Source organism: Tenrec ecaudatus, chromosome 14, assembly GCF_050624435.1.
Source record: "Tenrec ecaudatus isolate mTenEca1 chromosome 14, mTenEca1.hap1, whole genome shotgun sequence".
NCBI classification, from domain to species: domain Eukaryota; kingdom Metazoa; phylum Chordata; class Mammalia; order Afrosoricida; family Tenrecidae; genus Tenrec; species Tenrec ecaudatus.
Genome location: NC_134543.1, coordinates 120,765,700 through 120,791,948, shown reverse-complemented (window position 1 = coordinate 120,791,948; position 26,249 = coordinate 120,765,700). Strand labels below are relative to the sequence as shown.

The window sequence follows — 26,249 nt, the reverse complement described above, 5'->3', positions numbered from 1 at the left end:
ACTCTTATCACAATCCATACTTCAACTGAATCAGGCATGTTTGTACACGTTACCCTCCTTCTTCTCTGGACATTTACTTTCTGTTGAGCCCTTTATATTAGCTCTCCCACCCCCACCCGCATACCCCCCTGATAGATTGTGTTGTTATTAGTTTCATCTCACACCGACCGCTGTCTCCCTCCCCCTTGTTTTCTGTTGTTCTTCCCCCTGTAGAGGGGTGCATGGTTCTGTGTCGATCATTGTGATCAGTTCCCCCCTTCTCCCTTCCTCTCCTCTCTTCCCCCTACCCTCTGACATCACTATTCCCACCCCTGTTCCTGATTCTGTGTGTCGTGAGCTCCCATCCCTTCCTATACCTGTGTACACGTTCCAGGCTAGTCTGAGCTGGGAAGCAGCACTGGGGTCGTGGTAGTGGGGGGTGAGGAAGCCTCAGGGAACCAGAGGAGTATAGTGTGTCTCATCGGTGCTTTACTGCACCCTGGTGACTCATCCCTCCCTGTGGCCCCTCTGTGGGGGAATTGTTCCACTGTCTACAGATGGGCTTTGGTTCTCTGTTCCAGCCCCACTCGTTCTCAACAATTTGTTTTTGTTTGTTATGTGTCTGCTGATGCCTATTACTCGGTTCCGATGACTCCTTATGATCTCACCGGCGGTGTGCTTCTTCCATGTGGACTTGCTGCTTCACTGTTGAGTGGCGGCTTGTGTAGCTTCAAGCCTTTAAGATGTCAGACATTATATCTTTTAATAGCTGGGCACCATCTGCCTTCTTCACCACATTTGCTTATGCACCCATTTTGTCTTCAGCAATTGTGTGATTGTGTCGGGAGGGTAAACATCTCAGGCTGCCGAGTAGTTAGAATAAAGAGTTCTTGTATGAGTAGAGGCCCAAAGTCCATCTCCTACCTCAGTGTATTGCCATATAAATATATGTACATGGGCCAATACCTCTATTTTTGTGGATTAATGGATTTACATATGTACCCCACTATGTTTATACCTCTGTCCATTGCTTTGCATCCTTGGTCCTTCCTCTGTTTCCTTTTGCCTTCCTCCTGCCCCACTGTCACTTTCTCCTTGTTTCTGCCTCTTCTTAGCTAGTTTGCTGTTGCTCTGACACCCCCATCCCACCTTGGATCCCTATCTCCTCCTTGTAATTTCCTCCAACACCCCAGTTGTTTCCCTGTCCATGCTGCAGCCTGCTCACCGCTCCTTCCCCCATCATCCTCGCTCCCCAGATCTCCCCAGAACTGTTGGTCCCGCTGCTCTCTCCTCAGGCATGCCTACCATGCCTATCTTATACAGGTAGGTAGACCAACTATGACATAGCCCAAACTGAGTTAAACAAAATGAAAATAGTAAATGAATTTAAAAAATATTTTTAAAAAGAGAGAAATATACAAAAATCCTGGGTCTGTTCTCCCCTTCAAGACTGTCCAGGAGCTGCCCCTCCCAGCCTGGAGCGTCCCTCAGGGGTTCCTCGGGAGCTTTGTTGCTCTGCCTTGCTCCAGCTGCTACGCTCCCTTCTTGGTGTGTTCCACTTTGGAGGGGTTCAGACCACGCTGCCTCCCCATGTGACCCCCAGAAATGTCCTCTGTCACAGTCTGCTCCAGTAAGGGGACAGCATGACACATGCTATTGTTGGTTGCCCAGTCTCCTCTGTGTCCCATTAGCTCCACGCAGGATGTCATCCTCCAAGCCTGGTGTGCCAGCGTGGGGTCCAGTCCGGCTCTCTCTTTCTCTTCCTCCTAGCCAGCCTGCTTCCGTGTGGGTGTGGCATGCTGCAGCCCAGCTTTTATTTTTATTTATTTGTTTAAATCATTTTATTGGGGGCTCATACAATTCTTATCAATCCATACATATATCCATTGTGTCAAGCACATTAGTACATTTGTTGCCATCATCATTCTCAAAACACTTGCCTTCTACTTGAGCCCTTAATATCTGCTGCTCATTTTCCCTCTCCCTCCCCACTCACCCTTACCTCATGAACCCTTCATCGTTCATATATTATTATTATTTTGTCAGGGCCCAGCTTTTATAACTAGTTTTAGGTGGCACCCAGGCAGCTTGCTCTGGGGACAGCAGTTTGCATAGCGAGGGGCTAGGATGGCACTTCCCAAACTACCTGGGGTGAAAGATCTGTTCTTTAAAGTTTCCACGTGTCTGTGGGTGGCACAACTGGTTGGCCACACTAACAGAAAGGCTGGCAGTTCGAACCTACCCAGAAGCACCTTGGAAAAAAGTCTTGGCACACTGCTTCTGAAATTTCACAGCCTTAAAAGCTTCCCAGAGCTCAGTTCTGCACTACAGCCCATGGGGTTGCATGGCTCACCAGGACTCTGAATTTACACTTCGGCTGCTGTTGTTTCGTTTGTTGTTGTTGTTGTTTGCAATGTTTGTACTGCCAGTCTGGTGATCATATTTTGAGTCACGACGGGCTAGAACAACCTGAACAAAAAATTGGTGTTTAAGTCAAGAGAGGTGAAGGGGAGCATGTATGTCTTGGAGAAGAAAATGCCATCTCTGTTATTAGGGAAACGGGGAGGAGCAAATTCCTATTGGTAAAAATGCTTAGCAGTGCTGACGTGGAGCCCGAGGGGAGGATACGCCTGGTACCAGGTTCCTCACGGGAGACTTCTGACCTCCCTTCCAGGCAGCCCTTGGGGACTCCGTCCACTGGGACTTTGTACTCGGTTTTTTCGAGGTGCACAGCATCCTTCATAGGCCACACCAGAAGGACTTGATAGGGAAACCCCACTAAGTGAACGGGGTTTTGCCTCAAATTCACCTGTCGCCATTAACTTAAGGCTGAAACGCCCTAGTACAGTGGTTCTCAACCTTCCTAATGCTGTGACCCTTTAATACAGTTCCTCATGCTGTGGTGATCCCCAACCAAAAAATTATTTTCGTTGCTACTTCATCACTGTAATTTTGCTACTGTGATGAATCATCATGTAAATATCTGATATGCAGGATATATTTTCATTGTTACAAATTGAATAAAATTAAAGCATAGTGCTTCATCACAAAAACAATATGTAATTATATATTATGAAATATTTATCTCTAATTACACACAAATGAAATTTTGTCTTGAAGCATGGTAACAGTCTTCACGCCAGGCACTCATATGTGGGCATATCTGCATGTGGGCGGACCCACCTGGCAACAAAAAAAGGTGCGATGTCTCGGTTCCTAAGACCATGAGAAATATGTGTTTTCCGATGGTCTTAGGTGGCCCCTGTGAAAGGGTCGCTCAGCCCCCAAAGGGGTCGTGCCCCACAGGTTGAGAACCGCTGCCCTAGAGTGAGGCGCAGCAGGTGACTGCGAGCCCAAAGGCATAGAACTGGCAGACTCCGGTTCAAATCTCTTGCCTGGCGGGTGCCCAGTGAATGGTGGCCCGGAGCTGCCATCCACTTAGTACGGTAATGCCCTCCTTGCTTCATGATAGCATGTCTCAATATGTAGGCCTGGCCTTGCTGCTGTGAATGAATATTATTGGAAGATTTTCCCTATCACCGACCCCCATTGTTTGCGTACAATGTCCTGTCCTCACTTAAGAGTTCTATCTGTACAAGCCAACAATTCATGTACTTTGGTTCATGACTTATCTATGCTCCCATCAGCAGTGTTTTAAATTCGATACCACTGGCTAAACTAATGACACTCTAAATGTGTAGGAGTGATATATTGAGCTGCTAATAACAAGGTCAGCAGTTCAAAACCACCAGCCAGCTCTGCAAGGATAAGGCTTTCTACTACTGTGAGGAGCTTCAGGCTTGGAGATTTGCAGGGGCAGTTCTACCGTGACCTATAGAGTCATTATGAGTCAGCATTGACTTGATGGCAGTGGAAGTGATGTCCTAGGGCAGCAGTTCTCAACCTGTGGGTCACGACCCCTTTGGGGGTCCAACAACCCTTTCACAGGGTTCACCCGATTCATAACAGTAGCAAAATTACAGCGATGAAGTAGCAACAAAAAAATAATTTTATGGTTGGGGGGGTCACCACAACATGAGGAACTGGATTAAAGGGTCGCCACATTTGGAAGGTTGAGAACCACTGCCCTAGGGGGATGATTGATAATGTTCTCTGAAACATAAAATGACAATGAAGTCTCTAAGGTGAATCAGAGGCATATATAAACCATAGATATATGAGTGGATTTGGGGCTTGCACTTAATTCTAACCCCAATCTAAGAGCAATTAGTTCTTATGACGTGACCCTGCTTGATGCTCACCCTCATGAAGAGATCACTGAAGCTATGGGTGGCATAGCAAAGTGTGGTGAAGAAGCTAGATGATGCCCAGCTATCAGAAAGAATAGTGTCTGGTAGCTTAAAGGATTGTTTTCAAACAAGGAGCTATCTAAGTGAGGCATCAACTAAGTCCACATGGAAGCCTGTGTGATCTAAGAAAATCTAAAGGAGGGAATGGCACCTGAGCTGAAAATATGACCACCTGGTTTCCAAAATGTTACGGATGACAGTGGAAGTCCAAAATCCATTTGCCAGGTCCTCACATGGATGAAACCTCCAGTGAACGCCCTCGGATCATAGGCCAGGGATGTAAATCGCCTCGCTAGCAGACAGAGAGCACTGCAAAGTACATTCTGGCAGGTGTAGTTCGGTGAAAATGTATTATCTCACCATTTGATCTCCCTTTTGAAGCTGTGTCAGTTTAAACAAAAACGTGAGGGGGGGAAATGCAACATGTGCTGAATCCCCTCTGACCATGGACTAGGGACTTGAATAGCACTGTCGTCATGCGGAGTGCACCCTGTCATTTGATCTTCCTTACACATTTTACATTTGCTCCGGTTTTTAAGATTTTGCTTTCTTTTTGATTGAGGTTTTTATCTGTTTTACTTGGCTACTGTTGCTAGTTTTTTTTTTAAGTCTGTATACTAAATTCGAGATGAGTGAGTCTATAAAGACAGTAGCTGAGTGAATGGCTCCTTGGGTGTAGGACCTGGGGAAATGGGGAGCTAATCACGATGAGCACAAGAATGAAGAAAATGTTCTAAAACTGATTGTGCTGATGAGTGTACAACTCTTCTTGATGTGAACTATGATATGTTAATCATATGCCAAAAGCTTCTGGGAAAAGTAATATCAGAACAATAGCATAATTGTTATGTGATGTTTACGCATGCATGTTTAAGTAGCATTGTGATAAAAATAATTTAAGTTAAAAAAAATTCTGCTCCATCATGGACCAGATCATTGCAGGAAATAAAATAAAAACAAATTGCTAGAAAAGCAAAAACACAAAGACATGTAAAACATAGTCCCAATTTCAGAGTACTGAATTCAAAAGGCATACTATTATGTGTTAATACACAAATCAACGTCTCTCAACATCTCCTTCTATAAAGACAACACATATTTCAGAACCATAAAAAACTAGGGCATGCTCCCAATCAGTTTTAACCTCTACTGATACATTTTATGTATTAGAAGAACGCAAAGAATTCTCTTGTGACTTCATGAATATATTTCTTGCTAACATGAAGTTTATGAAAAATTGCTTTGAGGAACACGGTCCCAACCATTTGAACACCTACCTTGCCACTCTTCCTCGGAGATCACCCAAACCGGAGAGCTGACGCATCTCTAGAGTCTTTAAGGCAGAATTAGTTCCATAGCTAATGTTGTCCCGGGCACGGATCTGCTCCTGGAGGACCTGTGAAGCGTGTACACACAAACACACACACACACACACACGAAACACAAAGAGAGCCATCTGAGAATGTACAGGGTTCCACCAAAACATTTTGTAATCTTGGCAAAAGTAAGAAGATTTAGTTCTGCTCACTTGGCTATATCAAAGCAAAATAAAACGAAATCACCAATCTGGGCCAAACAGACCAATATCCAACACACAAAGTCTCTGAGAAGATGGATAGGCTCAGTCCACACCAGGAAAGAAGACGAAGTGGCTTAAACAAGTGACCAAAACAGAGAGCCAGAAAATCTTCCCGAGTAATAAATAGCATGGGGACTAACTAGTAAGGAATTCAAGTGTGTTTTTTTAAAAGGAGGTTACGCTAATTTTTACTTTTTAAAAAATCATTTTATTAGAGGCTCATACAACTCTTATCACAAACCATCCATCCATTGTGTTAAGCACAGTTGTACATTTGTTGCCATCATCATTCTCAGAACATTTGCTTTCTGCTTGATAGCTAATTTTTATACATAAGAAGTTCCTTCTTTTTAACAGTCGCTTGGTATATCCATGTGGCTGTGAACCCAGAAGCTTACAGAGACTGAGTGAGAGAGGGATTAAAGACCACTCACGAGCAAAGGCCCTTAATTTGTCCAGTAAAAACTCTGATACACAATGTGGAGTGACGGGCTACAAGTTGAGCTATAGAGGAAGCAAAGCCCAGAAGGGACTCCCAACTGAAGCTCAGAGTTTCTCCACTCTTGCAGGCTGCTTTCCAGTCATCATAGTTTGAGATGAATACCTCTTACATCTATTGCTTTTAGCTGTGGCTGAGTCCATTCTGACTCATGCGCAGTAGAACCCCATAGGGCTTTCAAGGTGGCAATCTCCCCGTACTGAAAGCCGCCTGCTGGCGTTTCAACCACAGCCTATCAGCTAGTAGTTGAGTATCTCATTGTTGGTGCCACAACAGAATATCTATATTGGAACCTGAAGGTCAAAGAGCGAAACAATTTAGGCATGTGAAATCCTATTTAGTAAAGAGTACTTTCTCGTGGTGTCGGGGAGAGAGCACGTATGCAGGTTAGGAACATTTCGGGGAAGTTCTGGAAATAACAGAGCACCTCTGGAAGCTACATATTTGTAATCCCTTAAAGAAACAACATAGACAGGAACTTGTATGAAGGGCACCCAAAAGAAAGCAACTACAAAGCACCGGTTGATTAACCTAACAGTCCAAATGGTGTCTCCTTAAGACGGACAGCAGATGATGGCAGAACTGCTTGAGGATCAGGTGGTCACAAGTAAGCAAGGTCTTGTGGTGAGCCCATCTCAGGGAAGCATCGAATGAATGGTGAAAGATGACCAAGAAACCCAGAACATTTACTGAGTATGTACTGTTAGGTGCCCGGCACCGTGATGCACACTAACATCTACCAAATACACGTGCACTAGGGAGCAGCTCCTCTCTGAATTCCCACATTAGAGAGGGGGAAATGAGCTAAAACGGGATGCCCAAAGTCACACGGGAAGTGCGTGGTTAGCCAGGATTCAACCCAAGTGGACTAGCTCTTCTGGGAAAGAAGAGAAAGCATGTGAGAGAAAACAGGAGGAAGACACCACATATTGTAGACCACATATTGTCCTAGATATGCTAGATAGGTATATGTGATAGTACATAATCTGGTGTCAACTTGAGACTATTAAGAGTGAAGGGGTGGAGTTTAACCTGTCAATCAGGTTGCAGCTTGACGACCTCATTTGAAGGTGCTATGGAGATAAATAGCTCACTGAAGGTCAGACCCACACTCTGCTCCACATTTCTGTTGACAAGCCGCATGGAGACACAATGATGGAGTCAGAGCCCTGGAGCTGGAGGAGCCACGTGGAGAACCACGCCAGTGCTGAGCTGCTTCCACTGCCACTGGATCCACAAGATTTTCCACCCATTGGCCTGTGATATTCCTGCATTCAGCATCATTGCATGTGTTGAGTGAGTCTGGGGAAGAATTCATAGACTGGTATTGAAAATATGGGCTAATATCAGACTTACAGACTTGATCTGGACTGGGCTGGGATGTTTTCTTAATATGCAATTACTCTTTATATGAAGCTCTTGCTTATACACATATGAGTGTCTATGAATTTTATTTCTCTAGTCTACCTGGACTAACAACAACAGTATGTTAACTCATTAAACGATCACAAGACCTTATGAAGGAAGTTCGATCATGATCTCGTTTTCCCCAGATTAACTGTTAAAACAAAGTCACAGTTAATAAGTAACAGCTGGAATGTAAACCCAGAGAGGCTAGCTCTAGAGACTTGTCCTCGATCGCTAGCCTACACTGCATTGTTTGACCTTCATTTGTCCTTGCATCTCGCTCTCTGTGTATGACACATTTTACTAGGACTGCTTCCTTCCTCCTTTTCATTATTTTGACCAGTTGGATCAGGTTGCCAATCATTCCTTCCTCCACTTGTTAACTGGGGACTGCTCCTGGACTCTGCCATGTCATGAATGGTGATCTTCCCTTTCCCGATTCTCATAATCATATGCATAGCTCTCCTAAAATAATAAAAGGCTTCAGGGGGGAGTGAGGAGGGAGGGGTAAAAATGAGGACCTGATGCCAAGGGCTTTAGTGGAGAGCAAATGTTTTGAGAATGATGAGGGCAATGAATGTACAGATGTGCTTTACACAATTGATGTATGTATGGATTGTGATAAAAGTTGTATGAGCCCCTAATAAAATGATTTTTTTAAAAGGCTTCAGGAATTTTCTTGCCAAGAGGCTTTATTCCTACACAAGTCATTGCCTACAAATGTAAGACACTGAGCGTCCCTCACATTTACCCTCTTTCTCCCTTTTAGCACCAGAGACTCCACTAGGAATATTTTGACCCTCTTGTCCTCCCAGCCATCCAACTGGGCTTTGCTAAAGTAACTTGATACTTTTAACTGGGCCAGAATTAGAATTTTGTTTGCAGAATGTCTCTGCTATTTGAATATTTCTTTTCTTCCTCTTTTAAGCACTTCTGTTCTAGAGACCGTGTATTGATTAGCATTCGTTCAAATGAACCAATGAATGTCTTTCTTTCTGTTTTGTTTTCCAAGGAGCCCTGGTGGTGTAGTGGTTACAGGTTGGGCAGTTAACTGCAAGATCAGCAGTTCAAAACCACCAGACCCCAGAAAGATGAGGCCTTCTACTCCAGTAAACAGTTACAGTCTAAAAAACCTACAGAGGTGGTTTTACCCTGTCCTATAGAGTCGCCAGGAGTCAGAATCAATTTGATGCAGTGAGATGGGGGGGAGGGAGGGGAGATGTACCTTCTTTTTTTGTTTGTTTTTTAGGATCATTGATTACTTCTGTTCATTTTCCTCTACCTTGTGGTCTCTGTTCAGGATCATTTTGACTTGGGTTAGTTTTGTCTCTAGCATTTTCCTCAAGTCAAGCACTGGATAGCATTCATTCATCTATGCAAATAAAAAATTAAAAAATTGGAAGATAGCTACTTGGCCAAAGTGACCAGACAAGATCTATATTTGTGCCCATTCCAAAGAAAGGTGACTCAAGAGGATGCTCACATTATAAAGCAATACCATGAATATCACACACAAGTAAAATTTTGCTGAAGATCATCCAGCGATGGTTGCAGCAGTGCATTGACAGGAAACTGCCAGAGGTTCAGGCTGGATTCAGAAGAGGATGTGAAAAAAGACATGTCATGGCTGCTGTCAGATGGATCATGGCTGAAAGCAGGGAATACCAGAAAGATTTTTACTTGTGCTTTATGGATTATGCAAAAGCATTTGACTATGGGTAGCAAGGGTGTTACTTTGATGACTAAGGTACCCCTAAGAGACCCAAGCCAGGGTCTCTTCAATCACCTCACAGGCATGTGAAAATTGGACATTGATTGGAGAAGACCAAAACAGAATTGATGTATTTGAAGAAGGGTGTTAGTGAAGAATATTGAAAGTGCCACGAACTGCCAAAAGAACTGCCAAAAGAACAAACAACCCTGTCTTGGAAGATGTGCAGTCAGAATGCTGCTTAGAGGCAAAGATGATGAGATGTTGTCTCACTGACTTGGGATGTGTTGTCCAGAAAGACTTGTCCCTGGAGAAGGACATCGTGGTTGGTAAAGTAGAGAGGGCATGAAAAAAAGAGGAAGCGCCTTGGACAAGATGGACTGAGCCTTGGACAAGTGGCTGCAACAATGGGCTCAACCATAAGAAGAATTGTGAGGACAGTGCCGGACCAGGAGGTGTTTTGTTCTGTTGTGTACAGGCTTGCTGGAGTCGCAACAGATTCCACTGCACTTAACAACTAACAAGCACTTGCATGAAAATCCCTGAATCCTTCCATGTTGATAATCACCACGAGTAGATGATAGATTGATTGGCTGTAGGCTTTCTGCAGGACAAGACGTGTCATCTTGCTCCTGTAAAGGTTCCAACCTTGGAAACCCTCGTGGGCAGTTCTACTCTGTCTTGTAGGGTTGCCGAGAGTCTACATTGACTTGTGGGCACACAACACCCACCACAAAATTCTTGAGTTAAAAGTCATCCCTTTTTAGTGAACTATATGGTTCTAGGGTTTCAGATAAGAGCCTGGTGTCACTTCCTTTCTAACTTTATAATTTTTTTTAATGTATTTTCCTCTAGAAGCTTATAAAACTTTCTCTCCATCCTTGGAGCTCAGAGAATTTAACTGAATGTCTGTTATAAGGGCTGTGCTATTCTCTCTCCCTCTGGATTCTGGGTCACCTCCGATGTGAGGCATTTTCTTCAGTTTATTGGGTACCTTAAGTGCGTGGTCCTGAGTGGACTAGGAAGAACTTGTGAACGCGAGGCAGTAGGTGAGAGCCGGACTCCAGGTTAGGAAGACTGTGCGTTCTGCTAGCCTCTTCTCTCCCTACCCAGAGGTGGCAGAGGCAGAGCCCACTTCTATACCCGTTCCTTGTCTGACTCATAAACATGCAATCTAGGACCTCACACTCCTGGCTGAGGTTCTGCTGGCTCCCCAAGACATCCCCCTACTTGTCCTGGCATTCTGGAAGGTGGCACTGCACCTAGGGGCAGGTACAAGAAATCTCCACCTTGCTATTACCTCTTACAGTAAGCCATGGTTACCTTGGGGATAAATTCAACTCCACGTTTATCTACATAGCTACTGTGTACATAATAGTATCTACATGCTACTGTTATCTGTGTAGTATCTACGTGCTACTACACAGTAACTATGTGCTACTATTTCTTTCTAGACATCTGATCATTTCTGCTACACTGACAATTTGAGGTTCCATTTGCAAATGAATGGGGGAGCGTAGAAGCAATGTCATCATGCTCACATGCATCAGGGTGTGTGCTCCCTTTTCTCACTTATTTTTTCCATTTTCCTTCCTATTTTCATATTTTTAAAATTATAATATACAAGGAGGCTTAAACCATATGTGGAAGAATGCCATAATCCTTTGATCTCACTTTTCTAGGAGCTGTTTAGAAGCCCCCTCATATATGCATAAGCATGATTTTCTCTTTCTTTTTCTTTTTTCAGGTTCTTCAGACATCCTCGTAAAAATGTTGAACTTAGGAATGCGAATATTCTGTTTTCTGTATTGGAAATCCAGTTGGAGCTACTATGGACAGAATGACAGTAAAAGGACATTCCACTTAAGGGAAGCGTAACGCTACGACCTGTCTATTGTTTGCTGTACCCTATTTTTCTGAATGAACTTTCTCGATTAGGAGGAATGCAAACTAGTTACAATCACCTGTGAATGACAAAACATTAGTCATCTGAACAGATTCTTGCCAGAGAACTTCAGACCTGACTCATGTGGTTCTGACACTCTCCCACTGACGAAAAGGGACTGCTTGCTCACCACGTCTGGTTGAGATTAAGAGAAAAGAGTTATGCTTCTCCTAAGTAATGCTTCCAAGCTTTGCCGATGTAGCACTGGCACTTTGTGGGGATGCATAAGGATCACGCAGGGGCTTGGTAAGCACATAAATTCCCAGGCCGCTCGCAAAGTCTACCCCTCAGAAAACCAAAGCTATAAAGTCTGACTATTCACGGAATACCTCCAAGTGATTCACAGACCACACCTGGGGGAACACAACATCAAGTATTACCGAATCACGAAGGCTAGTGACAACTGCATTTCACATGAGTTGTTTCACAATTAAGCAAAAGACGAAACCATTAAACAAAGAGAATGAACAGCAATTCACAAAAGAGGAACTAAAAATACTTTTCCAGCACATTTTCTAAAAGATTCCATCTTATTAGTACGTAAAGAAGCAGGGAATTTGGGGGGGGGAGGGAATTAAGCCATATAATTTTCACTTACTAAAGAATCAAAAATAAGGTATAAGCTTATGATGCTTCTACAAAGCATATTGTTAAAAAAGAAAAGACACAGCTGGTCGTCTTGGTCCAACGTTTCTCAAGAAGGGTACAGTGAAATAGAACAATAGGCTAAAGAATGCTAATATCCTTTGACATGTAGCTCAAGTTCCTGGCATCAATCTTAGGAAATAATCAGGAAAATGATGAAAATGTGTGCAGAAAGATGGCTTTATAGTGTTATATACACATAAAGAGAATTCGATGAGGCATACACAGAGCTGGTTGCTATGCAACCACTACCAAAAAAAAAAAAGATTCATGGAGGGTTCTCTGTTGTTTTTTTAAGATCATTTTATTGGGGGCTCTTACAGCTCTTATAACAACCCATACATCAATTGTATCAAGCATATTTGTATATATGTTGCCGTCGTTAATTTGTAAACATTTACTTTCTATTTGAGCTCTTAGTATCAACTCCTTATTTTCCCTGCCTTCCCACCCCCAACCCTCCTGACCCCTTGATACATTATAAATGATTTTATTTTCATGTCTTACACCAACCACTGTCTCCCTTCCTCATGGAAGGTTTTTAAAGACAAGGGAAAAGATGCATGGTTTAGTACTAAGCAAAGAGAAAGAGTTCAAAATAAATACACAGCATCATTCCAGCTATGTAATAAGATACAGAAAACAAAACTAGAATGCTAACATTTTGCTTATATCTCGAGGGTGGGATTATGTTTAGTTCCATGTTTTTGTATTTTCCGCAATGGGAATACATTACTTTTATAACCAGGAGGGAACGAAATGTATTCCTTCAAACTGCTTAGAAACAAGACACAAAAGTCCATTTAATTTTCATCATTCTTATGCAGATGAATAAGGTTTTGTATTAGAAGTGCTTTGAATAAATCCCAGGGAAAAAAATTATACCTGAGCTTAACACAATATTCATGTTACTGAAAAGTTCTGTGAAAACAGAAGGCATTAAAGAGCTTACAATTGAAAAGAATTCTATGATGAAGTCTTAGAAAAATAATCTCTGTCAAGCCAGTAAGTGCTCCCTCGTTTGTCATGTTGGAACAATAGATCATCAGGGCAAGCTTACTCTACAAAGCAGACATCTTTAAGCATCACCACTTTTCCATTGTTGTCAATCCAACTAACACGTTTCCTGCGTGCCTACTATGTGTGGTCCACCAGGAATGCCTGCCGAGAGCTCAATGTCAGCAGGAAAGACGGCAGGTGGCAAGTGCACGACCAAAGTCCACAACACAAGGGGGAGAGAGGTCAGCAAGCTCAGACACCGGTGTTCCAAACCTTCATTCATATCCTAGAGATGTGGTCTGTCTTTAGAGAAGATACCTCATTCCTACAGACCAGGTCTACAGCTAACGGAAACAGCTTGCCCACATGCACTGACAGAAAGGTTGCTGAGCCATTGAAGAAAAGTCTGGCGAACTGATCCCATAAAGGGCACAGCCAAGAAAACCCTACGGCGTTTAAGCCTACTCTGTAGCCCATGAGTTAAAATCCACTTGCAGAGATTGTTACTCCTCCCCCGCCCCAAAAAAACGCAACAGCATAGACTACCAGCACCTCCCTGGAGCCCTGTTGCTTCGGCAAAGATGCTAATAACCCTTGTCTCTTGGGACTTGTAAACCAACATGCTGTTGTTGTGTAGGAACGGCTGAGGAAGAAACCGCTCTCTGCGCTTCTCTGCCGGTGAACCTTTGAAACATCAATCAGTCTGAGGATCCACAAGGGCAAGGATCCCGTCTGCTTTCTTCACAAATATATCCTCAGGACCAAGAAGTTAAGTGAATTATTTAGATGCCTTTGCTTTAAAAGCAATAATGGCTTCTAATGTCCAAACTCTAAACTGCTTGTCAAAATCATCGAGACTGATGATTTGGCCCCTTCCCCAAACTCACACCACTCCCACCTCATGGCCCTTCCTTCTGCTGCTCAGACACATCAAGCGTCCTCCTACTTGTGGCCTTGGAGCCGGGAGTTCTTTTTTCTAAAAGGTTCCCCATACAATGCATTTCCTTCCCTTCAAGCTGGTGTCTGTCATTGCAATCTCAGTGCCCACGCCACCTTACCCCTTTCTAAAACAGTGACTCACCATCGCAGGATCCTATTGACTTCAGAGCATCAGGTTGACATTACCTTGGTCCCTAGACCTTCAATTGCCTGAATTCTCCCAGGAGACGGTAGAGTAGGCCTAAGAGCAGGGCCTTGCATAGGCCTGACTCAGTACTGTAGCCCCAGAGCCTCTAATGACCCCCGGGTCCCATTGGGTTGCTAAAATTTCATCAGTGGAATTTAACACCGTGCTTCAGAATCAGCTCTTCTTTGCTGAAGGTTCAGAGACTCTCTCTAGTCAGTGACTGGAGGTGACCAGGTCCTCAAAGAGGGATTCAGATAAGCTAAAATGTCTTGGAGACAGAAGGAAGACACCAGTGAACCCATTTATTCATTTAAATTGAACCACCTCCAGCCAAGGAAACTAAACAAACACTCAAATTCCATACAATTCACTGTCTTCTTCCCCTAAAGTCTTGACCTATTAACTCAAAACCCCAAAACTCACTGCCATGGGGTCAATTCTGATAAGATCAACTTTACAGGAGGGAGCAGAACTGCCCTTGTGAGTTTCGAAGGCCGTAAACCCTATGGGAGCAGAAAGCCGCATCATTCTCCCAGGGGTGGCTGGCGGAGTTAACCCATGGACTTGTGGTTAGAAGCCCAGCACAGCTTAGTCTGCGGAGTTCAAACGAAGTAGATTGTGTGATAATCACCACAGTCCTTCTGCTGATACGCCTGTTCTGAGGTCAGACGGCTCAGTTCCATGAGGCGATTCCCTTATTAAGCATGATACATGAAGTCCAAGAGCCAAGACTCTCCTCCCTTGGCAATGCTGAGTACACACTGAACCAAGTCCCTGCCCCTCTGAGTAGGCGTTGACATCACTGTCCACATCTCCTGTGATGACAATCCTCTCTGAACGCATCCTTGAACATGCTTCTGGAGGAAAGTATTAAATTAGCAAACAAATACTCTGCTTAAAATACAACTGTGTCAATTAAATGACAGCTTGATACAGTTGCCCCTGGCCAAGCAAGGTCATAGCCAACACTCTAAGCTAACGGGACATTGTGAAGCCTCCGTCCTTGGGAATCCAGAGGTCCTAACCAGGTAGATGCGGACCTCACTGCCTGTTTTCCTAAAGGCCAGTGAGACACAGCTAAAGGCTGGAGGGACAGGAGAATCCGACCACTTTCCCAAGCCATCAAATTGGCATGGAAAGAACAGCTTACCACCAGGGACAGGCCTATGGACTGCTTATTAGAATTTGAGATTCCAGAGATTAATAACAGGCTTAACCAAAGACATTATGGACAATCCAGACACGTATAACTCATGGTTGACTATATCACCTCTTTTTAATTTATAATGATGATCATAATTTGTGGAAAGTTTCTGAGCACTAAATAATTGATAATACCCTCCGCCTCCTAAGGCAAGCTACTAATGGAGACAATGGGTGGAGATGAATTTAAAACCATAGATAACTTCATTCAACATTTATAAAGCTCCTCCTGTGGACTAGCACCCGAGTCATCTATTTTAAAACTGGCATTTGCTGATAGAATGTGGGCGAAAATCTCCAGGTTCCTGGAAGGAGCAGGGGCCCTGGAACCATAGGTTATGAAGCATTTACTGTGGTCGGTGCTAAAAAATAGAAAACCTAAGACTCAGTTCTCTACTACGGATCTGTCCGTTGTTGTACGCCGGTGGCTTGTGTGTTGTTGTGATGCTGGAAGCTTACCACTGATATTTCAATTCCCAGCAGGGTCACCGGGCTGAACAGAATCCATGAAAATTCCAGACTGCATCACACTAGAAAGAAGGACCAGATGATCTACTGATCTACTTCTGAAAATTGCCCAGTGCAAACCTTATGAATACTAGAAGTACATATTTTTATATATCGTGCCAAAAGTTTAGGCTCTCGGGTTAAAAAATACTCAAAAACAAGAGCGGCCTCACCAACATAGTCTAACTTAATGATATAGGTGGAGTACTGCTTTGAGGACGTTTGTTTGTTGATGGGACATAATTCAAAATGAGAACAAATAACTGCAAAAATACATTAATAATTGAAATGTACAAAGTATGGATTCTAGGGAAATACTGGACGTCATTAAAAATGAACCGGAATGTATACAGATTGATATCCTAGGCATTGGTGAGTGGAAATGGATGGATATTAACCATCTTGAAGGTAATCATTTGGTGTACTATGCAGGGAATGACAAATTAAATGTCATTGCATTTGTTATCAAAAATGAACATTTTAAAAGATCATTTTATTGGGGACTGGTACAACTCTTACCACATTCCATACATCCATTCATTGTGTCAAGCACATTTGTATATTTGTTGTCATCATCATTTTCAAAGCCTTTTCTTTTTTTCTACTTGAGCCCTTGGTATCAGCTCCTTATTTTCCCCTCCCTCCCCGCTGTCCCCTCCCTACCACCCTCCTTCACAAATCCTTGATAATTTATAAATTATTATTATTTTGTCATGTCTTATACTGTCCACTGTCTCCCTTCACCCACTTTTCTGTAGTTCGTCCCCCAGGGAGGGGATTATATGTAGATCCTTGTGATAGGTTCCACCTTTCTACCCCACTTTCCCTCCACCATCCCGGTATTGTCACTCTCACCACAGGTCCTGAGGGGTTCATCTGTCCTGGATTCCCTGTGTTTCCAGTTCCTATCTGTACCAGTATACATCCGCTGGTCTAGCCAGATTTGTTAGGTAGAACTGGGCTCATGATAGTGCAGGGGGAGGAAGCATTTAGGAGCTAGAGGAAAGTTGTATGTTTCATCATTGCTACACTGCACCCTGACTGGCTCCTCTCCTCCCCGCGACCCTTCTGTAATAGGATGTCCAGTTGCCTACAGATGGGCTTTGAGTCCCCAATCTGCAGTCTCCCTCATTCGCAATGATATGATTTTTTGTTCTTTGATGCCTGATACCTAATCCCATGATCACACAGGGTGGTGTGCTTCTTCCATGTGGGCTTTGTCGCTTCTCAGCTAGATGACCACTTGTTTATCTTCAACCCTTTAAGACCCCAGATGCTATATCTTTTGATAGCCGGGCACCATCAGCTTAAAAACGAACATCTTAAGACCTATCCTGAAACAGGATGCTGTCAGTGATGGTGTAACAATGATACACCTCAAGGAAGATTAGTTAATGCTACTATGATTCAAATTTATGTAATAATCACTCATGCAAAAGATGGATAAATAAAGTATTTTCACCCACTTTTGCCATCTGAAATTAATCAAACATACAATCAAGATGCTCTAGAAATTGCTGTAAATTGCCATGTGGAAGTTGAAAACAAGGAAGGATTGGTGAGATGGCCTTAGGGAGATAAATGATGCTGGAGGTCACAGGACAGAATGTTGCAAATACACCTTTTCTTCATCAACACAAACAGCACCTCTAGAGGAGGCGCACACTGATGGGCTGCCTAAGAGTCAAACTGACTGCATCATTGGATAGAGACAAGTAAGAAAGGAGCTAAATTTCATCAGGCACAACAAGGCCAGGAGCCAACTGTAGAAAAGACCATCAATTTCTCATGTGCAGGTTCCAGTTGAAGGTGAACACAAGTTAAACAAGTCCACAAGAGCCAGAGCATAATGTTGAGTAAATCCCACTTGAATCCCACAGGCCATCTCAAGAATAGATTTTGATGCATTGTACACAAATGACTGAAGACCAGGTGAGTTGAGGGATGGCATTAAACATGAAGAAAGGAAAACACCATTTTAAAGGCAGGAAAGAAACAAATGACCAAAATGGATGTTTGAAGTGACTCTAAAACTTGCTCTTAAATACAGATAAAGCCAATAAAAGAAAGGACAAGGTAGTGATGATTATACAACTCTTCTTAATAAGACTACTGAATCGCATGATCTGTGAATTATATGCCAATAAAATGTTGAAATAAATAAAAGGTTTTTTTATAAAGAAAGAAATGATGAAGTAAAAGAGTTGAACAGAAGGTTTCAAAGGGCCACTCAAGAATGCAAAAAATAATTATACAACGTGCAAAGACCTGGAGTTAGACAAGCACCATGCTTGGCATTACTCAAGCTGAAGGGCTGACGAAGAAAACGCAAGCCTTGAAATGTAATATTACAGGGTCATGCAGGCAACATGTTGAACAACACAAAAGAAGAAGGAATAAATAAAATGTTTAGAAGAAGAAAAGGCAAAGACAGAAAGGCTACACACAGAGGGACTGTACCGAAAAGAACTGGTCAATATTCCACCATGTCAGGAGGGACTGTATGATCAAAAAGCAGTGGTATGGAAGGAAGAAGTCCAAGTTGCCCTGAAGGGCATGGGAGAAGCACAAGGGTGCAAACACTGGCAAAATAGCAGTTGAGATGGTTCGACAAACGGAGGCAGCACTGGACTCACTCAAAGCACGCACTCAAGTATGCCAGCAAACCTAGAACAGAGTTCCCTGGCCAACTGACTAGACAAGACCCATATCTGTACCCATTCCAAAGAAAGATGAGCCAACAGAGTGTGGAAATTACGGAATAATAGCATTGATGTCATAGCCACACGGAGTTTTGCTGAAGATAATTTAAAAACAGCTATAGCAGTACATTGACAGTGAGCTGCCAGAAATTCAGACCTGACTTAGAAGGAGATGTGGCATGAAGGATATCACTGCTGACACCAGATCGATCTTGGTTAAAGGCAGAGAATGCCAGAACAATGCTTATTTGCATTGTGTTGACTACGCAAAGGCATTTGCTGTGTCGATCATAATAAATTATGGGTGATATTTTAAAGAACGAGAATGCTAGACACTTAATTGTGCTCTGGAGGGAGCTGTACACAACCCAAGAGGCAATGGTTGAACCAGAACAAGGAAATACTGAATGGTTCAAGGTCGGAAAACGTGTGTAGGGATTGTATCCTTTCGCCATACCTATTCGAACTGCATGCTGAGCAAATAATCTGAGAAGCTGGAAAGCTGAAGAAGAAGAAGTCAAAAGGATCGGAGGAAGACTCGTTAACAATCGGCGGCGTGAAAATGACACAATCTTGTTCCAGACAGTGAAGAAACTGGAAAGCATTCTTTCCGAGGAAGACCAAACTTAGAAAAAACGAAACCCCTTACAGCTGCACCAATAAACTCTTACATTGCGGTTAAAGAGAGACATGATTGAAGGTGTCAGGAAATTCATTTTATTTGACCCCACCATCAGTAACCATGGAATCAGGAGTCAAGCAGCATTGGGCAACCCTGGTATAAAAGATCTCTCTGAAGTGTGGAAAGCACAGGTGTCACTTTGAGAAGAAGGCGTGCCTCCTCCAATCCGTGGTGCTCTCAGTGGCCTCAGATGCATGTAAAAGCTGGACAACGAATACGGAGGATCGAAGAAGAACTGATGCTTCTGAATCACTGTGTTGGTGAAGAGTATAAAACAGACCGTGGGCCTGCTAGAAGACCAAAGGCATCATGGTGGATGAGGCACCGCCAGAATGCTCCTTACAGGAAAAGATGGCAACATTCATCTCACATACTTTGGACATGTGATCGGGAGTGACCGGCGCCTGGAGAAGGACATCATGCTCAGCAGAGGGGCTGAACAGGAGGAAGGCTCTCAGGGCGATGGGCTCACACCTAGCCTGAAACAATGGGCGGCAACAGAGAACAACCGTGAGGACGGGGCAGGACGAGGCAGCCTTTTCGTTTTGTTGTACACGGGACTCCAGGAATCAGAGCCAGCTCGATGACCTTCACAACAGCAACAGGCTCAATTCCAGTCCTTGAAATCTTGGGGGTCGCATCACCTAGTGATTTAATGATTCCTCAAGTGTCTAACTCAAGTTTATGACTGTGTTCAGGTCCACTTAATAGACAATCAGACTTATCTGTTAATTTAATTCTAATGGACTAGCTCCATCAGGAGGCCGGAGCGAGACTTACAACTTGATCATGGCTTCCCCTGTAGTAAATAAAAAAAAAAACATTTTTTACGTCACTGAAGGGATAGTGTCACAAAACAAGTACTCAGGGATCTTCCACCGAGAAAACACAATGCAGAGCAGTACTAAAAATGAGAAAAAGTCAGGCAGCTCACACACACAAAAATTTCATCAAGAATCTACCAATAGAAATTACTTTCTTCATGATATCTGAGTGTAATCTAAATAGCATTATGCCTCTTTGTTTTAAATATGCAAAGATTACCCTTTGCACAATGCCACCCTCTCAAACTTTATGCTATTTATAAATAGACTTCCTATTACATTTTTAACTCTCTATCACCATTTCATTTGAATAAAAATTGGCTACAATGTAGCAATTCTGACGTCTCATCGTCAAACATCCTAATTGGGGTTATGTTTGAGTAAACTTGCTTAGGCGCACACTCTACATAAAACCACGTAAGTGCTTCACATCAGCATTTACAACACTTCTAAACAGTTACTTTATCATGATGCATAGTTACTACAAAATCTGACACAACAAATATATATGGCATTTTTGAGAGGGAAAAATTAGATTTCAGTAAGTTTCCCCTTGCCACAGGAGAAATCATTGTTTCATTGGCAAAACTGCACACTCCGAAAAGATAGGTCTATGGAAAGAATGCTGTCTGGTTAAGGCAGAAATACTCATTACACGAAATGTGTTTAGATGCTGTTAGGAAACAGGAGAATTTAAGTTACTTTAAAACCCGCTGTATTGCACCTTGCTTAAAAATCATCTTAGAGAAACAAGTTTGGGGGGAAATAGTTAGCAGAAGGCTAAGTGATGGGCGGCTTTGGATTCCTGGATGTGTTTGCTAATAACTTATCTAAGCAGCTAGAGTGAACGCTCATCCACATCCACGGGAGGGAGAAAATTACTCAGCGAACCAAGAATGGCCACATAGGGCAGCCTGGCACATTTGGGAGTTGGTCACCTACGATCGGGGATCTAGAAGAGCTTCCAAGAAACAAGGCAGAAAAGTAAACGTACGGTTTGGGGAGTTTAACAACTTAACCTGAGTTTGGCCTCAGCCTGCCTCTAACCTGAGATCTCAGGTAAGCCCCACTTCACCTCCCTGGGCCCCGGCTCACCCCCCACCCCCGCCCCCCCGCCCAGGGGAGGGACGGGTGCCCTCTGCATAGTGTCTTAGAAGGTCTCCTCTAGCCATTTTTGTTCCCAGCCGTTCTGCACTGGCTTCCCTGGCAATCAGGCATTTAGTCTTAGTATTTAATAAGTACGCCTGCCATTTTGCGCCGCATCTTGTACTGGAGAAGGCAACAATGGATAGGACAGGGCTCCTTTCTTTGTGCAAAGCTCATGAAGCACCCCCGAGACAGACTTGCGGAAGAGCAACATCAGTCCTCGTCAGTAACTGCTTGGCTCTCAGGGGCACGTGCCGGGTGTCAGGGGTACTTTAAAACCAAACCCACTACCTGGGAGTCAATTGTGACTCTCAGAGACCCTATAGATCAGAGTATGCCTGAGCCAGAGGGCTTCCGCAGCTGTGAATCTCTACGGGAACGGAGAGCCTCATCTTTCTCCCAAGGAGTTGCTGATGGCTTTTGAACCGTCCACCTTGGGGTCACTAGTCCCATGTTTATCCCACTGTGCCACCAGGGCTCCTAGGGAAACACTAGGAAAGGCAATTGGGGAGCAGGAGGTGCTGGCAGGGAGTGTTTTCTTAAGTGAAGGAACTATTCAATAGCATTCAGGGCTCAGCTAAGGCTGGAACTTGGCTACTGCGTTTTAAATGTTTTGTTAGATCGGTACTTGAGCCACCAGTTGCTGGCCAGCCAATTCCAACTCTTGGCCATATTCCATATGTGTCAGAGCGGAACTGTGCTCCGTAGAGCTTTCAATGACTGATTCTCTCCCCCCAACCCCCCCTCCCCAATAGAGCCAGGTCTGTCTTCTCAGGCACCTCTGGGTGGACCTGAAATGCCAATCTTTGGGTCAGTGGCCCAGTGTATTAAGCATTTGCACCTCCCAGGGACCGCTTCAAAATAAGCATGGAAAAATTCCATTATCCTATAATTCCATTTTCCATGAACTTTCTGAAGCCTTCTCGAACATCCCTTGAGTCAGTTTTGACTCATCGTGACTCGCCATGGGGTTTCCGAGTCTTGCTAAATCTTTATGGAGCAGACAGCCTCATCTTTTCCCCTGGGAACCAATGGTGAGCTTGAACAATCTGTGGTTGGACGGTGGCTAGCAGTCTAACACTTACGCAACAGCATGCTCAGAGCTGCTTGTTCCTTGTACATAGAGAAACAAAACCAAAAACAATTTCATAATTTCATGTCAACTTGAAGTGTATGGGTGGAGTCTAGCCTGTCAATCAGGTCACAGCCTGATGGTGCCTCGCTGTGGGCATGACCTCCTCATAAGGAGAGTCCTGGGAACCTCCCCTAGCTCTTTGTCTCCACCTTCCTGTTGATGCCACGTGGAGAGCTGTGTAAGCCCTGGAGAGGCACCCAGTGCTATTGGATCCAAAGGCTTTGCACCCACCAGCCCGTGATGTTCCTGCATTCTGCATCGTGGCTCAAAGCTGCGTGAGTCTGAAGAGGAACTTGAGCTTGACTGGGCTGGGATGTTTGTTGTATTGGTAAACAACTACTTCTTGATATAAAGCTCTCTCTCACACATGCGTGAGTGTCACTGGATTTGTTTCTCCAGTCAGCCCGGCCTAACACAACAATTCACTGCCTTCAAATCAATTCGGACTCACAGTGATCCCATAGGACAGAATAGAACTTCCCCCATTGGGGTTTCAAGGCTGTACATCCTCATGGGAGCATAAAGCCTCATCTTTCTCCCACAGAGCAGCTGGTGGGTTCAAACGGCCAATCTTGTGGTTAGCAGCCCAAAACAGAAGCCACTACTCCAGCAGAGTTCCATTTCTTATACATAGCAGCTACCAAATGGGGATAATTTCCCTAGACCCAATGGTTGTGGGTAAAAAAATATTGTGAGCTCTTATGTTGAGGGAAGAAATGACGTTTCGGATTTTCTAACGGTAGAGGTGCACTCTCTGTTTTTCTCTGCGGGGCAGAGTAATGCCAGAATTGGGGGCCCTATTCTCATCTACCCACCCCCGTGAGCCAAGGGAACTCCACTAAGCCTCACAGGGGAACACTGGCTATGGAAAGAGTGCGGTGTCACACTCCCTTCCAGCATCAGACACCTAGGCATCTGTCCCTTTTTATGACACAGCTGTGGGGATGAGAACCCGAGAGTCATTATCTCTCCATAAAGCACTTTGATTTTATCTGTCCCCCTTTCTGCATTTGGACGCAGCAGGTCTATGAGCCCCTGACACACCACCAGCTTTTTTCACAAGGAAAACCTTTTACAGAAGAGCCAGTGTGCAAGAAGGAAGAGAACCTGAGAACTTGCTGTACCTACTGTGCACGTGTGGGCTTTGTACCCCACCGCCTTTGTCAAGTTAAAGCAGCCCTCAAAAATAAAATCTATTCTACAACACAGCAAAAAGAAATTCGCAATCTCTAAGCTGGGGTTCTTTAATTTTGTGAAGTCGCCAACTTGGGGCTGCCAAATTATTCGCAGCCTCTGAGATAAAGTGTTTTAGCACCCAAATATAAAACGGGAAAGATCATTCTAAATATAGACACCATCTTCCAAACACAAGCAAATTATCCACAGCCATCTCTTCATCTTTCTACGGTCCTCTGACGTCACTAAAGCTCTTTCCGTGCAGGCCGTTAAACCCGATGCCAGCGAACTGAGGAGGCAAAAAGTACAGGATTCCTTGCACTGTTATGGGGCAGAGAGACACACAACCAACGAGTCATCTGGGGATCCAGACCAAGAAAACAACCCAAGTCAGGTGTCTCCAGGGCCCAGGGAGCTCAACTACTGGCCAATCTCCTGCAGGCACAGCTGTGCTGTCAGAGGTGTTCCAACCTTCCCACTCAGTTTTCAAGTTCACAGGAAGGAAAACCCAACGTCCCTGCCTGGGTTATGGGCCCAACCTCACTTGTCTAAAGAACGGATAAGGCTCACTGGTGAGTAGCCGCCACGCTATCGGTTCATAGCCGCCATGCAACTGTGGTTCCTACAAAACCGAAGAAAGGAGAAGGGAACAAAGACTCTGGGAAGAAGGGTGTCTGAGAGACCAAGAACCTACGGAGCTGCAGCTTCCCTGAGCCCACAGCACTGCGGGGTGCTGACCCCCACCACCGACCCTTCCCGTCGGGCCGACAGAGTGCGAGAAACACATGGGACAGAACTCAAATGCTGATAAAGGTCACATGTACCGGACTGGTGGAGACTAGAGGATTCTGAAAGAATTGTCCCAAGATACTCTTTCAAACTTAAACAAAAACTATCCCTTTTCGTTTCAATAACGGATTGCTCATAACAAAAAGATTATCACCTGAAAGTAACTACCTCCATATATATACACATACACACATATACATACATGTGTATACGTATAATTATATTTATGTATCATTTTATCGGGGGCTCTTTCAGCTCCTATAACAATCCAAACATCAAATGTCTCAAGCGCATTTGTGCATAGGTTGCAATCGTCATTTTCAAAATCTTTTCTTTCTGCTTGAGCCCTTGGTATCAGCTCCTCTTTTTACCCTCCCTCCCTCCCTCATGACCCCTTGATAAATTATAAATTGTTATTATTTTCATGTCTTACACCATTTGCTGTTCCCCTTCACCCACGTTTCTGTTGTTCATCCCCCTCGGTGGGTGGGGGGTTATATGTCGATTCCCCTGTCTCTCCCATCTCCCCCCACCTTCCCTACCCTCATGGTATCACTACTCCCATTATTGTTCCTGAGGGGTTATCTGTCCTGGGTTCCACATGTCAAGAGCTCTTCTCTGTACCAGTGTACATGTTCTGGTCTAGCCAGATGTTTAAGGTAGAACTGGGTCCTGATAGATGGGGGTAGGAAGCATTACAGAACTAGAGGAATGTTGTGTGTTTTGTCAGTTCTATCCTGCACCCTGGCTGGCTCCTCCCTTCCTTGTTACCCTTCGGTGAGGGGGAGGGGATGTCCAATGTTCTACAGATGGGCTTTGGATCTCCACTCTGACCCCCATCGCTTGCATTGATATGATTGTTTGTTTGGGGTTTTCTGATGCCTGACCCCTAATCCCATGGACCCCTCGTGATCAAGCAGGCTGATGTGCTCCTTCAGTGCAGGCTTTGTTGCTTCCCTGCTAAATGGCCGCTTGTTTGACTTCAAGCCACTACCTCCTTTTAAAAAAAAACATCTATTTGAGACCAAAAGGTCAAGCATTACTCTAAGTAGGGATGAAAAGGCAAGAGGGCAGGAGAGATCGTACTCGAAGTGGTACAATGGGAGCTGAATGAATAAGAATAATGATCCTTTGGGGAAGTGGTAATCACTGAATAATTAGTGCAGAAATTGTTAAATGGAAACTCAGTCTGTTGTGAAACTTTCACCCTAAATACGCACGCACACACACAAATTCTTTTTAAATACCCAATGCAGAACCTTGGGCTTAAACAGTCTCAGTAGACACCAACGTCAATTGGCCTAAGATGGTCCACAAAGCTAATGTTCCGTTTTGATGAGTACTGACTGGCGTCTTCAAAGCTTACAAGACGTCAGTCTATTGTGCCACCGTTGGTCTCCCTCTCTGCGGGAGAGAAGAGTGAAGGAAACCACAGGTACATGGAAACCCACAGGAAGAAGAACGTGGCATCGAGACTGGACAAAGGTTTACGAACAACCTGTGATGTGCCGGTGGCAAAACCTTATGAAGAGACTGCAGGCCTGAACAGTGCTGAGCTCTGCTGTCGGTTGGGTTTCTATGAGTCACACCGACTCAACGACACCTACCAACCACCACCAGATGAAAACAGCAGTAATCAGAGAACTGCAGTGGCTCCTGTGAGATCAGACACAATAGACTTGAGACAAGCGCTATGACTAGAGACAGCGAGAAATCATTTATGATGATAAAGGGGTCATGCATTAGAAAGAGTCTGAGGGGATCAACTCCTGGCTAAAAGCCTGTATGGTTTTTTGAGACCCGACTCTCACTGTCATCAAGTCATTTCCAACTCATTGGGTAGAATTGTCCCAGTGGGTCTCCAAGACTGTCCGCCTTGATGGGA

General features: G+C 44.1%; 1 protein-coding gene across 1 annotated transcript in view; it reads right to left on the bottom strand.

The window, feature by feature from the left end:
* FAM81A (family with sequence similarity 81 member A) overlaps window positions 1-26,249 on the bottom strand; it is a 65,407-nt gene that overhangs the window by 35,882 nt on the left and 3,276 nt on the right. The window contains exon 3 of the mRNA XM_075532133.1: window positions 5,567-5,685. Within this exon, the coding sequence (XP_075388248.1) occupies window positions 5,567-5,685 (119 nt within the window). The remainder of the gene's footprint in view (window positions 1-5,566; window positions 5,686-26,249) is intronic.